This window comes from Colossoma macropomum, unplaced genomic scaffold, assembly GCF_904425465.1.
Source record: "Colossoma macropomum unplaced genomic scaffold, Colossoma_macropomum, whole genome shotgun sequence".
Lineage (NCBI taxonomy): Eukaryota > Metazoa > Chordata > Actinopteri > Characiformes > Serrasalmidae > Colossoma > Colossoma macropomum.
The window spans coordinates 406303-421844 of record NW_023494799.1 but is presented as its reverse complement, the minus strand read 5'-3'; the positions used below and the strand labels follow the sequence as shown (position 1 = coordinate 421844).

General features: G+C 41.5%; 1 protein-coding gene across 1 annotated transcript; it reads left to right on the top strand.

Annotated features, from left to right (window-relative positions):
- The first annotated feature begins 1692 nt into the window (after positions 1 to 1692).
- On the top strand, positions 1693 to 15082 carry srfa (serum response factor a). Its single transcript, XM_036586576.1, has 7 exons — positions 1693 to 2318; positions 4646 to 4912; positions 8763 to 9009; positions 9378 to 9479; positions 9840 to 10022; positions 10696 to 10772; positions 10901 to 15082. Exons 1-7 carry the CDS (start codon positions 1953 to 1955, stop codon positions 10985 to 10987), a joined length of 1329 nt encoding a protein of 442 aa, XP_036442469.1. The 5' UTR covers positions 1693 to 1952; the 3' UTR covers positions 10988 to 15082.
- Positions 15083 to 15542: the final 460 nt, after the last annotated feature.

Below are 15542 nucleotides of genomic sequence, written 5' to 3'. Positions count from 1 at the left end.
CCAATACATATTACAGGTACATGGGTGGAGATCCAATCCACCAATAATTTTAATAAAAAATGATAATAGTGATCAGAATAAAACCAAAACGTCAAGCAGGCTTTTTGTAATTGAACTGAAGTGTTAAAACTGTCTGTACACTCCTGTAACGGATCTATAACCGCAGCAGTGTAACCAGAACTTTCACAGAGGGGCACCAGGTCAACCCAGTGATTTACTGGAGTGACAAAGTAAAAAATAAAAGAGCAGGTAACCCGTTTACTGATTATCCTGTTGAGAACATTTCCAGCTGGTTTTGCTCCTGTTTTTGAAAAGTTTCTGTTAAAATGTTTAATTTAGCGCATGGTTTCTTAATGCTGAACAGGACGCATTACACTTGTTAAAACTTCAGTCGTGTGTGGTTACTATGCTGTCTCAGGTGGTTGCTAGGGTTTTACTAAGTGTTTATCATGGCACCAAAGGTGGCTACTATGGTGTAGGAGGTTGCTATGGTATCTCTGGTGGGAGCTAAGGTGTTGCTATAGTATTTTAGGTGGTTGCCTGGGTGTTTTACCTATATAGTTCCAGCAGCCATTAATGATCATTGCAGCCATTCCCGATCAGACCGAACATTCCAGAGTTGGAACAGTGTAGATATCTCGAAAACTGTAGGACGAGTTAAAGGACAAAAATCCAGCAGAAAAGAATAAGAATATAAATCGGATTACAGCAGTGCTAATTCCAGGTTTTACCTCTGTGGATCCACAAATCTGAAGTGTTAAATGTTGTGTAGCAGCGCCATCATCTGGATGAACACAGTTTTGCCCCAAACACTGTTCTAAACCGGATCACTGAGCAGAGAGCAAAACACACGAACACCCAAAATGTCAAACTTTCCACAGATCAGCAGCTTCTGCGAGTCATCTCCATAATCAAGTATTCTATGAAAATGGTCATATATATATATATATATATATATATATATATATATATATATATATATATATAATAAACCTGACCAACTTTGTACACTTTTAAGGTGGACAGCAAATAATAACTACCATCCGCATAAACAATCACATTAAACGCAGAGAAGGTGAAGGTGATGCGTCGCTGGTCTAACAGAGAGACAGTTCTGTGTGTTTAATGAAGCGAATCTAAACTGGAACAGATTATTTCAGATGAGTGAAGTGAATGACTTTAATAATACAGAGTGAATTTTCATAATGTCTGTTAATTTGGGCTCTTCAGCAGCGTCATTGAACAAAAATGGTTCCGGACGGAGCGCAAATCACGATCTATAAATGTTAACCAAAAGTCATAAAGACGTTAGACCAGCTAAGATCCGATTTATAGATCCGGGAATTCGCGCAGCTCCGCCCATTTCTATGTTCACCAATCAGAGCGCGGCACTGTGACTCGCCATATAAGGAGTGTTATTACCAAAAAAGGCAACATCGCTTCTCTTTATATGGAGGAAAGTAGATCCGGTTCTAAACAACGGAGTGCGTCTTTAAGCGGCCGAGAATGAAGGACTGAACTGCAGTTATCTATTCACATTTAATCCGAACTCAGTCTAATCCAGATTACTGTGCTCGTGTTTTTGACGATGTTGCGGAAAATGCTGGATAATAGGATGGAATTACTGGGAACTAGTTAATTTTGCGTATTAATACACATGACCAGTGAACGCCGTTTCCATGTGCAGCGCTGCGGGTGTGATGCGGTCTGATTGGCGGCTACTCTCGCTAAACTTTGTTCGCGGCGGATTTATTGAGTTTATAGTTTTATTTTTATTTTATTCCGCGTTTCCACTGCGCTGCTCCGCTTTGCTGCACGGCACAGTGTAACAGCGCCTCGGTGTCGGTGGGAATCTGGCTTAAACGCGCTTCTGTCTCGGTTCTGAACTCTGTTAGCCGATGTTAGCCGTTAGCGCCGCGGCTCGGTAGCTGTGCGGTGTCGGTCGGTGGGGGATGTTGGGGGGAAGCGAGACGGCTCTGGGGGCGATGAGCTCCGGGATCGGGCTCCCCGACGGCGGCAGGTTCGACCCCAGGCCCCCCGAAACTCAGGTGACTCTGAGCGGGTCTGAGGCGGACTCTGAGTCCGGGGAGGAGGAGGACGCGGCGTGTTCGGGCGGGGAGAGGAGGGGCGTGAAGCGGGAGAGAGCCGAGCCGGAGGCCGGAGCAGCGGCAGCGGGGTTCGGAGCTGCGGGCGGAGTGGCGGGAGCGAAACCGGGGAAGAAGACCCGCGGACGGGTCAAAATCAAGATGGAGTTTATCGACAACAAATTGAGACGGTACACAACTTTCAGCAAAAGGAAAACCGGCATCATGAAGAAGGTGAGCTCTGTTTATGCCTCTGCTTCAGGTTTGTTAGTGCAGCTAGCTTAGCACATATACACACTCTCTCTCTCTCTCTCTCTCTCTCTCTCTCTCGCGCGCGCACACACACACACACACACACACACACACACACTGCTCTTGTTTTCCCATCAGAACGAGGCTATCTGTTGGTATGTTACTTGCTTTGAAACCAAAATTAGTTGGTTTTGTCTGTTTTTCTGATCTGTAGGGCTGACAGCGCCGATTTAATGTTGAAAGTTTAAAAAAGTGAAAATCCGTAGAGAGCAGTATGATCATAAAACACTCAAAGGGGATTTTTCAAAATTCACCCATAACTCAGTGTGTGAGGTGTAAACAGAGTGATTCAGAGTGGTTTGGTGTGAAATGGTTCAGGTGTCTTTACAGTGGTGGTGATAGGAACCAGGGGTCGCCATGACTACAACACAAATATAGACATTTTATTTACTATCCAGAACCACCAGTGAACCTACACGAGTCTTCTGAGTTTATATGGAATGTTGATGATGGAAAATAGTGGAAAATCTGAAATAATAAGTTTTCTTTGGGGACTATTTTGCCTCACAGCGCCCTGCATGTATCCCTCCACCATGAATGGAGTTTAAGTTCTCTAAACTATCATAAAACAGTGTCTCAGTCATCAGGCAGTGAATTCATAACCATTTACTGTAGTAACTTTCTGTGAGGGAGCTTTTAGAGGTGGACGTCTGGTTCCTATCACCACCACTGTGAACAGTTCTGACTCGGTAAGTTTCTCTTGAACTGAATGTTTCACACCAAACCACTCTGAACCACTCTATTTACATCTTAACCACTTAATTATGTAGAAAATCAGAAAGTCCTGTTCTGTTTTGTGTAATTAATTTACGATAAACATTTCCATCCTGACTGCGTGTATTTCTCCTTCCATAATCAATAAAGTAGATCTACTTTAGATGTGATTGATTAGTGTGATGTAGTGCCTGCAGGGTTCTCTGTAGGGTTTGCTTTAGTGTTAGCATTCTCTGCAGGGTTCTCTGCAGCGTTAGTGTTCTCTATAGGGTTTCCTGTATGGTTTGTTGTGGGGATTTGTTGTTATTTGAATATAAGTAAGAAACTGTCCACTTTGTGGTACAATTATGTTTCATGTTCAGTGTTACTGTTAATAGTAAGATGAATGTAATAAAGTGCTGCATTACAGCTGCGCATCACAATGAGGTGTGTGTGTGTGTGTGTGTGTGTGTGTGTGTGTGTGTGATTATGCTGTGATATTTTGGTTCAGATGTATTAGCAGCATCCAGATGCAGTATTTTTGTTCTTATCTGCCTCCTTTTATTCACCTCAAAGAGCTGTAGCACAGATCACACACACAGTCACTCAGGATACATCGATACTGATACCGAACTTTTTTACTCGACCTCTCAAAGCAGAAACTAGCTGTAGACAGAGCATCTGTAGGTCAGTATCTCAGCATGTTTGCTCAGTACTTGGTTATTCTGAGTGAATCAGCTTTATTGATAACGGTCTGTAGACAGAGTGTCTGTAGAGGCTGCATTTCCCGTAGCAGGTCAGTCAGACGGAGTGTTTCGTACAGTGTGAGTTTATAAATCGTAGCTTTGTCTGAACACGATGGTCTATTCAAATGTGCAGTGAGAGTCACCAAAGAACAAGATCTCTAACATCACACAGTGTCTGTCTGGCTTTAGTGGACATTCAGCTACAGCTCAATCAGCCAATCAAAAGACTCCAACAAGACGGAAAACCGGAAGCGTGAGCTCCTCTGATGTAATTCCTGCTGTCACTGTGCTGCTGCTGAAAGAGACAGATGAGGATCAAAACTATGAAACCTACTTTACTTACAGCTGTACAGAAGAGCTTTTCTGACGGGGAACTAAACCTCCACTGCAGCGCTGCTCGATCAGAGATCACTGATGTAGCAGAGCGAGATAACGACCTTCGTTATCAGATAGATTTAATGATTTAACTCATTCACAGTAACAGATACTTTAAGTAGATACTCAGTCTTGTATCAGACTCTGTATCAATGAGCACTAAAAAATATGTATTGTTACTCAGTCTGGAAAAAAATGGCATTGATGTATCACTAATAATTGCAACAATAAATTGACTGAATGACAAATGTGTTTGTAGCAAAGCTCTGTCGATTCTGGTCTCGGCTGATTTAGATCGTACAGACTCGTGATGTTCCTGAGGTTCTGCAGATGTGAGTGTTTTGTGACGTTCTGTAAGAACAGACGGAGCATCACGTTCCCCATGTGTGTCTGTCTGTGTTAAACTCTCGCTCTGTTGTGTTCTGGTTCCTGCAGGCGTATGAACTGTCCACTCTGACCGGTACGCAGGTGTTGTTGTTGGTGGCCAGCGAGACGGGTCACGTTTACACGTTCGCGACGCGGAAGCTGCAGCCAATGATCACCAGCGAGACGGGAAAAGCGCTGATCCAGACCTGCCTCAACTCTCCGGACTCGCCCCCCCGGGCCGACTCGTCCTCTGATCAGCGCATGAGCGCCACCGGTTTCGAGGAAACTGATCTGACCTACCAGGTGTCCGAGGCAGACGGCGCGTCGGAGCCAAAGGTGAGTTTTCTGCCAACGCTAACGATATTAATGACGTTAAAGAGGAGCGTTCAGTACGTCTCGGGCGCACGATGTATTTACATTTGCAGAGCCGTTAATCAGTTAGTGATGCTGCCTCAGTTCCACTGATTCTGTGATGGTGACGTTTGTTTTGATGTTTGCGTTGATGTGACCGTGGTATAAAAATTCGTTATTTGCTGCACAGTTGGAAAATTCAGTCACATTAAAGATGTTTAATTAATCAGAAAATGTAGCTCATTAACAGAGTATCAGCGCTGAACTGTGTCTCAGAGACGAGAATCACTGTGCTGATTTGTTTGGAAGGTGTGGCCATGTTAGTGCAGTGCAGACAAAGCCACGCCCCCAAACCAAAACAGCGCAAAGAAACTATGTAGAAATAACAGTTTCTCTCAAACTGTTCTGTAAAGTGTGACGTTTTTACTAAATGCTTGTCAAGAAACACTGATAGACATTTGAGTCGTAACTGGAGTTAAAACTCAAAAGTGAAAAAGTCCGTGTTAAAGTGAAAACCCTAGCCAGAAACCAGTGGCTGAGTTAGAGCAGTTAAATCACGTCAGGTGAAAACCTTTAGCAGTGGGGCCTTTTCACAAAGAGTCGTGATTACTTCCGGTTTATGTGTTAGCAGTTCCTTATCCTTATAACTACTGCAGAGGTGATGACAAAGTGTTATAGTAGTGAACTATAATGCCCAAACACTGAGCTACAACAGCTATATTTTAGTTTTCCTGCACTGTCGTGGCAAACAGCGAGAATAAGAAGTGGACAGAAGCACTGATTTAACTGTAAACAGAGCTAAGATGCTGAATGTGTGTGACAGCCTTGTTTTTACTGCAGTCTGCTGCAGCTTCTCACATCAACATCGTGTCTTTCTACAACCTGCCAGCTATTTCTGTAGTATTTCTGTTTTCAAAAGAAATAAGAACTTTTATATGTAGCAGGAATTTGATGGATTCCGTTTATATTAAGCAAGCTACGTTGGCTAGAAGCTACTGCTAACAGTAGCCGTTATCCCAAACAAGATCACCCGGCTAAAGCAGCTTTTCTGCATTACCAGCTAATTTTTTACTCATCTTTAGAAAGCTGATGCATCCTGCTTTAGCTTTTTGAAGATGAGTAAACCGTCAACGAAATGATTCTTACATGATCAGCTCGGTACAAACAGCTGATGTTAGCTGGCTTTAAAGTCTGCTACTCATACGAAGCTGAGTTCTTCAAACTGATAATGGTAGGCTAGCTAATTAGCGCCTGTAGCCTGTAGGTCTTTAAAATTGGCCTTACGTGTGAAGGTTTTGGTTTGCTTTAATAATGTCACAGAAGTCGCTGCCGTGCTGTAAATGTGTAACAGTGCCTGCTCCACGTCAGCCAGCTGGCACAGCAGCTAATGAAAACTAGCTTCCTTGTTTGGGAAAACAGCTACAGTTAGCAATGGCCTCTAACGTAGCTAACTAGCTACAGCTAAACAACGTCTTTCAAATTCACACCACATATAAAAGTTATTTTTCTTTTGAAAACAGAAATATTACAGAAATCGCTGGCATGTTCAAAGACACAGAGACTGTCTGATGTGAGCAGCTGCAGCAGCAGTAAACAGGGCTAAACCACACATTCAGCATTTTAGCTCTGTTTACAGTTAATTCAGTGCTTCCATCCACTTCCTATGCTCACTGTTTGTCATGACAGTGCAGGAAACCTAACATATGTCTGTTGTAGCTCAGTGTTTGAGCATCATAGTTCACTACTATAACACTTTCTCATCGCTTCTGCAGTAGCTATATGGAGCGGAAGTTAGTTTTACCTTGCTAACACATAAACCGGAAGTAATCGCGACTCTCTGTGAAAAGGGATCATTCACACACCTGAGGAGCTCATGGTCACTGTGATCACACCGACTTATCACGATGACGATTGATGAGGACCTGTAAATGATGTGACTGACACACACAGTGTGTCAGAGCTCAGACGCTCCGAGCTGAAGAGGTTGAATCCAAAATTGAGCAAAAATAAAAAAAAAAATGATGAAAAAAATAGACCAAAAGCCGCGATCATAATTTCAGAAATAGTATTTAAAACAGTCTTTTCTGCCTTTGCTGAGTGGTTTGCGTTTTTAATTTCATCTTTTGGTTGTTGTAATTTGGCAGAATAAAAACATTTTTACTGCTCAGAGTCGGATGTTTAAGATGATTTAGACTTTTGCTTTGGAATAAAATTCCAGTGTGAGTTTGATGTTTTTAGTTGTGGCTCTGATTTTAATCCGAGTTTAATCTGTAGATCACCGTCGGTTCTTTATCAGGAACATGCAGATTATTAACACTCTTTAAAGTGCAAGGGTTTCAGACGCAGTTTGACTGTAAATGCACACTTTGTTTCATCTGCAGCTCTGATTGATTAAAAATTAGACTCTATTTCCTTTTATAGTCTCGTCTCACTTTCTTGGCACCGAGTTCATCACATTCTTTAAGAGCTGCAGCCGTTTTTGGCTTCTCTCTCCATCCGTCCTGTTTTCTCCTCTGATGTAGAGAGCGGTGAAGGAGCGTTGATTTATTATATCAGGAATCCCCTTTATTTATTTATTTATTTATTTGCTATGAAAACGTGCTGATTTTTTTTGGATATCAGCCAGGACGAAATCAGTGCTGCTGGTTGTTCTCGGCTATGCGTCAGATCTCTGTGTTTTGTGCGCGTACGCGTGTGGTGCATCCTTTGTGACTGAAACACTCATTAAAATAAAAGTGTATTGGTTCCGTCAGACGGATCACTAAACTACGCTTAAGATGTTTTTCAGGTGATTTTATTTGGTAATATCTTGAGTTTCTGAGTTTCAGACAGTGTAAAATGCTGATTGGGCTCACAGTGGTGGTGATAGGAACCAGGGGTCGCCATGACTACAACACAAGTATAGATATTTCATTTACTATCCAAAACAGTGATCAACAGTCATCAGTGAACTTACATGAGTCTTCTGTATGAAACAAAAGCACAGTGTGAAATATCTTTGATGGGATGTCTGTTACTAGCATTATTTATCAGTATACATGTAAAATAAGTACATTCACTTTAATACTGAATTGTTATGCACAGAAATTATTAGATTTGTTGTTATTGTCTATTTTTGATAATTATTCAGTCACTCAACCTTTATTTTTCTGAGTGCAGTGAGGGAGACCCTTCTTCACCAACACAGACAACAGGGATTAAAAAATTTGATTGTAAAAATGTTAAATGCAAAAAAAAGTAATAAATCATAATCTTAATAGTAAATATAATAGTAAAAAAAATCAGTAAAGTATTAAAATTGCAACAATATTGTAACATAATGAGTAACAGATTATGTAAGGATAAAGTAAATAGATATAATTAATTAAATAAATTAATTAATGAAAAATGTAAAACAGTAACTTGGCAATTATAAAATAGACACAAAGTGTTTGCGATTCCTGATTATTATTAGTATTACAGATGACTGTGGTCATGGTTTTGGTTGCTTAACAACAAATCAAGTGTTTTTTTTTTTCAGGTTCTTAAACTATTAATTACATTTACTCTCTCCCACTAGACGTGAGTTGAATTGTACAGAAATGCCAAAGATGAAACTTTGATGAAGAAAGGCAGCTATTTTTAGTCGTCAGGCAGTGAATTCATAACCATTTCATGTAGGAACTTTCTGTGAGGGAGCTTTTAGAGGTGAACGTCTGGTTCCTATCACCAGCACTGTGAACAGTTCTGACTCAATAAGTTTCTCTAGAACAGAGCGTTTCACACCAAACCACTCTGAACCGCTCTGAACCACTTCCTCTAATTTTTTTCTTTTTTTTCTTTCTTTTTTTTTCAGGACCTGATGAAGACGCCCTTCACCGCAGCGAGTGCGTCCACTTGTAGCACCAGCACTACCAGCCAGTCCTCGCCCACCCAGTCCCCCTCATCTTCAGCTGGCCCGCCACTCTCCAGCACCTCCTGTTGGCCAGCGGCAACAAGCATGAGCTCCCAGAGTGCGTCTAACGCTAACGGCACGGTGCTGAAGGCAGGGGGCGCTGCGGCCGGCGTGGTGCAGTTACCCGGGGGGTTCACTCTGATGTCCGGTGAGCGCACAGGCAGTAAATCAGTGTGTAGACATGTGCTTCAGTCTTATCGTTAGAGCTTGTAAATACATAAGCTAATTAAACAGGCTGCTAATTAGTTTAATATTTTTATCTGAAATTCAATGGATTCATGTGCTCAGTTCCTTCCTGTAGAATTGCAGTTTTTGTTTAGTCCACAGGGTGGCAGTACTGGCTCCTCTTTACAGTGAAAAATGTGTACAGCAGTCTGATTGGTCAGCTAATTGTTTTATAGTTAGGCTCTGCCTACATTTCCAGGCTTTCGTTTAATAGGAAGTGTTTAATAGCATCTTTATACACATTTTCACTGTTTGATCTGTGTGTGTGTGTGTGTGTGTGTGTGTGTGTAGGTGGTTCAGTGTCTCAGCAGCTTCAGACCATCCACGTCCACACCAGCCCCCAGAGCAGTGAGAGCAGCCCTGAGATTACCCAGAATTCCTCCAGCCCCACCGGTAATCTCTGGAAATACTGCTGACAGCAGGTTCTACTGTCAAATCACACAAGAAAACCGGACGTTTCTTTTCTGTGTGAAAGAATTTTAGTTGCTGAAGAACATTGACACAGGGGGACGGGGTGGGGTGGGGCAGGACAGGGCTGGGTGGGGCACGGTGGGGTAGGGTGGTACAGGGCGGGGCAGAGCGGAGGGTGGGGTGCTAAATTGTAGCACATCTGCTAATGTACAGCTAAAGGATGACCGCTGGGCAGGCAGTATTGTGAGTGTATAGTGTAGGTCCAGCTCTCCGACGCTAAACCGTTCTGTTTTCTCTTCGCCTGTTTGCTTTTTAACTTTTGTTGTTTCTGTTCTGTCTCAGTGAGTCAGGCTGCTGTTGTAACGTCTGTGCCTTCCTCGTTGGCGAGTCATGTGATGTACCCCGGTGCGGTGATGTATGCCACGCCCACCTCGACGCTGCCGGACGGAGGCCTCGCTGTGCTGAACCCGTTCACCTCCTCCACCGCAGCCATGCATGTGACGCACAGTCAGCCGCAGGAGTCCGGTGAGTCCAGCGCTGCTTTGTAGAATAATTACTCTCAAATTAACGAGACAGTTCACTGTTTTCATTTAGCAGGTGTTCTTCTGTCCTGACAAAGCCCAGGAAGGGCTGAGGCCCAATCCCACCTCTCTTTTTACCCCCTTGCATTTATATTTAGGGCATCATATGCCTTCAAAGAAGGGGGCAATTATTTATTATCACCCATCCCTAATTCTTCAGTGATGTGAAGCTGAAGTCAGATATTCACCAGATTCTCGTTCGAATTTTCCCGTCCCACCTTAAATGGTGCAGCAGGTGCAGGTAGCACAGGAAATGTAGCTCCTGAGACATCAGCACTGCTGGTGTTTTTTTATGCTCGTAATGAAGAAAAGGACCATAAAACACAAAGGATATTAAGCTAGGACAATACGATGGTTATCGTATTTTTTTCCTGTTTGGAGTCTCTGAAAAACCTCTGTTTGGAGGCTCATGTAGCCCCAACCCTTCATCCTCCTCCTCTATCTCAACAAGAATCAGGACACCCTGTAGGGCTCCTGGAGTGGAGGAGGCGAGGGGTGAAATGGGACTGGGCCCAAGAGTCATATTTGTATGTTTCCCTCTTGAACGCTGTGTGTGTGTGTGTGTGTGTGTGTGTGTGTGTGTGTGTGTGTGTGTGTGTGTGTGTGTGTGTGTTCAGGCGCAGTTCCTCAGATGTTCCTCACAGGTCCTCCTGGAACTGTGCAGATTCCCGTCTCCGCTGTTCCTCTGCACTCGGTAACGTTGCTCTGTTGTGGTTCTGCTATTGTGCATCTTCTCTCTTCAGTTCAGTTGAGGGACACATTTAGTGTGTGTAATATTTAAGAATTCAGAACAATGTAATGAACTTGTTCCTCTGTTTTCAGATGCTGATAAATCAGCCGCCCGCCGGCAGCAGCACCACTCTGACTGAGCTCCGAGTTGTCAATCTGGACAATCCGAAAGGAGACTGAACTCTGAACGGCAGATGGATCTGACCACGCGTTCACACGGCCACGCCATCAGACTCATATTCATCACTGCGTCTCTGCTGTATTGGGAATTTCAAGAACGTTAGCGTGTGATGGTGTGAAGCAGGGCAGACGAGTGCTGCGTCTCCGTATTGATCACAGGAACCTGCAGTTATGGATGTTATTCCGCTTTTTTCCCATTCATGATGACCTGAGCTTCCCTGCTTGCACTGCTGGTGCTGTTGGTTCACACACAGACACACACGTGTGGTTGCGGGAGTGTGCGATTTTGCAGATGTTTGAATGCTTATAAATAGTTGAATATTAAGATACTTTTGTAATGTTCTGTCTTTAAATTCCTTCTGATGAAACGTAACATTTTAATAAGAGCTCATGTTTGAGTCGGGACGAGCAGTGAACTGAATCACCGTCAGTCTGTTGCTCCGCACTTTGTGTCAGCTGCAGGAAACATGCTGATTGTGACCTGTTGGTCTGTTAAATGGATCGACATTAAGAAGTGACCTCCTGTTGTGCTGGACATTCGTACAGTTTTTATGACCCGCAGCATTGAGGCTTCATTCTGTTCAGTTCAAATTTGTGCCAAACTTCAGCGTGTTTTAAATTCTCAGATTGAAGCTGCCTGTGTTTGGATACTTTAAGTGCTTGAATGATTTGAACCATCAGAATATTAAGCTGCTTTTCCACCATATAGTATAGCTTGGCACGGTTCAGCTTGGCTCGGCTCACTTTTGGTACCAGCTACTTCATTTTCCGCTGCAGATATAGTGCCCCCTCAATGTAGTGACACTAAGTGAAGCTGCCGTAATGTGAAGGAGACAAATTCTGTTCAGAAGAGGCAGCGAGACAAAAGACTGTTGGGGAAAAAAATAGAGTTTGGTAAAAACTACATCAGAGCTCAGATGACGAGATAATACTGGTGCTTGAAGGCGACGCAAGAGGCTACGCTGATCTTAGCATATGTGTTTAGTGATTTTCTCCAGTCAGCAGTCTGCAGCGTTTTTACGTCACCACCTGTTATCAACTCAGCTCACTTGGAACCAGAGATGATGCCAAAAAGTAGACCTAGGTACCAGATTTGCCTGGAGAACAAAAAAAGTGGAGCTGGTTCCGTGCGGTGGAAAAGCAGCTTTAGAGTGTTTGTGCATTTCTGTGTTTCTGACTTTGGTTCCGATGCAAAACTGAACGCAGGACGTCTCAGAACGTCAGTCCGCTGCTGAGCGAAGTGAAGCAAGCGCATCGGTGGTTCTTATCGGGTTTCAGAGCGTTTATTTTCATGTCATCCTATAGCCGTGATAAATACTGTCCATCACTCAGCAGGGCTTCATAATAACCCCGTCATGCGGCTGCAGCTGGTACTGAACTCAGAACAAAAAGCGCAGCTGCATCTGATCAGACTGTTCAGTGTGCACCAATCATTTAGATACGCACTGTTTGTGAATACAGGGACCTTCGTTATTAACAAATACCATAAATGTCATTCATGTAACGGATGATCTTCAGTAGGTTTCTGTGCCGATTTGCAGAGCGATCTTCAGTTTTTGTTCATTGGTGGTAGATATTAAAGGGCTTTATTTTACTCTCTCAATACCTCAGACTGACCATCTCAGCTTTACTGAATACTGTAATTAGAAAATTTCGTTGTTCCTGAAAGACAGTGTATAAACATTAGCTTTGTGCCTTCATTAATTTTTTTATTAATATAGAGCTTTTGAAACTGGGCTGTAATTTCACCTCTGAATGATTATTAATATCAATAATGTGTCTTAAAAGATGCACTTTTTCCATTTGTTGGCTTTTAGAAAGTCCTGGAAAAATATTTTTGTGCATTGGAGCCACATTTCACACTGAAGCACATAAAACCTTTTAAAATTTAAAATGTATTACGGAAATTTCAATGAAGTTTACAGTGCAGTAATTTATGAGCTATAAAAATGTCTCATATGAAGCTGGTATCTGTGTTTATTAATTAATGTGTCGATATTATTGAGACACTGTCCACCATAAAATCATAAAAATGAATGAGCCAAAATATTTAAGTAATCCTTTAATCTACGTTCTGGCAGAATCGTTGATGTTTATTTGAACTATTAAAGAAACTGAAAAATTCAAAGCTGAGCAGCGAAAGTGTCTGAAGAGGCCAATAATGGACTGATGTGTTTTTCCACGACAGATGGAAGTTTATTTTTTTCTGCCAGCTGATGAAAGTGAAGCATCAGTGATGTTCATAAGAATCAGAGGAGCCCAGCAGATCTTCAGGAACGTTCTGCTCATCTTCCTCTGATTCTGCAGGAATGTGAAAATCGGCCGATCTTAGCGTTTAATCTGCTAACTGAGGATTCGGACTCGAGCCTTCAGTGAAGTCAAGGTCACACCTGAGCGAAGAAGATTCAGCCTCACCTTTGTGTGTTAATTAACTGAAATGATGTCTTTTCAGTGGTTTAAATTTCATGGTAGATTTTGTCAGTCATGAGCAACACAAGTCAGAATCATAGATTTTTATTTTAATGCTCTGAGAACCTTCGTAAGACCACACCTACACTCTTAAAAAGATGGTTCTTCAAGGGTTCTATAGTAAAGACAATGGTTCTGTATAAACCCTTGAACACACAAAGAACCTTTGCATGATAAAATGGTTCTGCAGATTGATGGAGAATGCGCTGTAGATGGTTTGATGTAGAACCTTTTTGAAAAGGGTTCTGTATAGCACCATTGTTATGTGGTGTTGGCACCTTTTATTGTTATGTCAAGCTTGACACAACAGAAGAACTCTTTGGTTCTATGTAGAATCATTGTCTTTACTAGAGAACTCTTGAAGAACCCTCTTTTTTGTGTATGTGCTTTTTTAAGTCTCTAACAGAGGATGATGAAAATACAAGACTGAAGTTTGACACACTGTCTGCTGGACACGATGACATCATTTCCTGAAAGTGTTCAGTAAATCTGAGGTGGTCAGAAGGTTCTAGTGATTTCAGTACAGAACAGTGGATTCAACCCCAGCGTAAAGATTAATATCACTGATCAGGTTTGTGTTCTGTAAGTACTGTTTGTTAATTTTTACAGGTTTCGCTTTGTGACTCTTCAGTTGTGTTGTATCTTCTCTTTGCTCCGTGTGGACGTTGAGCTGTTTTCATTCAACAGCATTTCCAAAGTTCAGTCACTGCAAGTGATGAAAACCAGTTAATTGATGAATCGTAATGACGTAAAGTGGAAAATGCAGAATGAGAAAAAACGGTGATGCAGAAACGTCTAACGCGAGTCTGACGAGACGGAATCTGAGAGATAATCTGAACTAGTTTAGCTATGAAACTACACGACTCTCAGCCGTCAGAGGATCATAATCGTATATTAAATAAGTAAATTGTTTCAACATTGCAGAAAGTTTCCTGCGTGAGGGGTGAGGGGTGTCTGTGTTTGTACTTCTTTATGTTTCTGTACTCGTCTTTACGCACACTTTATCAGCGGTATGAAGAGTGTGTGTGTGTGTGTGTGTGTGTGTGTGTGTGTGTGTGTGTGTGTAAACCCTAAAACGGCTGAAAGTAATTTGGTTTAAACAGTTTCATTTTTCATTATTCAGATCTGACAATCAGACGCGGCTCCATGTGGCTGTGTTTTAAATTAAGATTATAATTTTTTTAAGGAGTCTGTTTTTTTAGAGCTTTTGTTCAATCCGAGTTTGTAGTGATGCACCAGCTCCGCTGTGCCAGGAACCACGTTTATCTTATTAAACACTGGCAGATTAATCAGGCGTCTCATTTTTATCATTAGAGTTTTTAAAAATTTGTGCACTTTTTTTAGAATGAATGGTCTTCATTAATTTCTAGAAAAGATTAGCCGAGTACTCATAGTTTGGTTGATATCATGGCTGGGATGATGATGATGATGGGGTGGGATGGTTCATGTTCGTACACACTGGCTAAGATTTCCCAAATTTTCAGTAAAAGAAAATTATCTTGTTTTTGATTTTTAAAAACAACGTGAAAGATTATATAACAACCTTGTAACTCAAATGGTTTTGTAATAAAAATCATTTTGTATATTTCCAAGGTCATTTTTATTAAATGTTTTGATGAAGTCTAATCTTGCAGTAATTACACTGATCAGTTTTATATTCAGTTTTTTTGTTTTGGCCTGATTTTGTTGGGTTTCACAGGAAGGACAAATTCAGTTAAGACAAACATTATAAAATTATAGATTACAAATCTCCTTGGAACAAAACTTTGTATTTTTTTTAGATGCCAGTTGATCTTAACAGTGTTTTGAAATTTAAAGATGTGTTTTGAAGTTCAATTTAAAAAATCTTATTTCATTAACATACTTTTAAATTTAGTAAGTAAAGTTGTTTATATATATATATATATATATATATATATATATATATATATATATATATATATATATATATGTGTGCATTATATAATATGTAAATATATAATTATGTTCTTTTACTTCATTAATCAGAATTAACCTGAGGAAAATATTAATTGTTGAATTTTGCTCAGTGTGCTGTTCAGCTAGGTGACGCTGGGCTCTGTGTTCT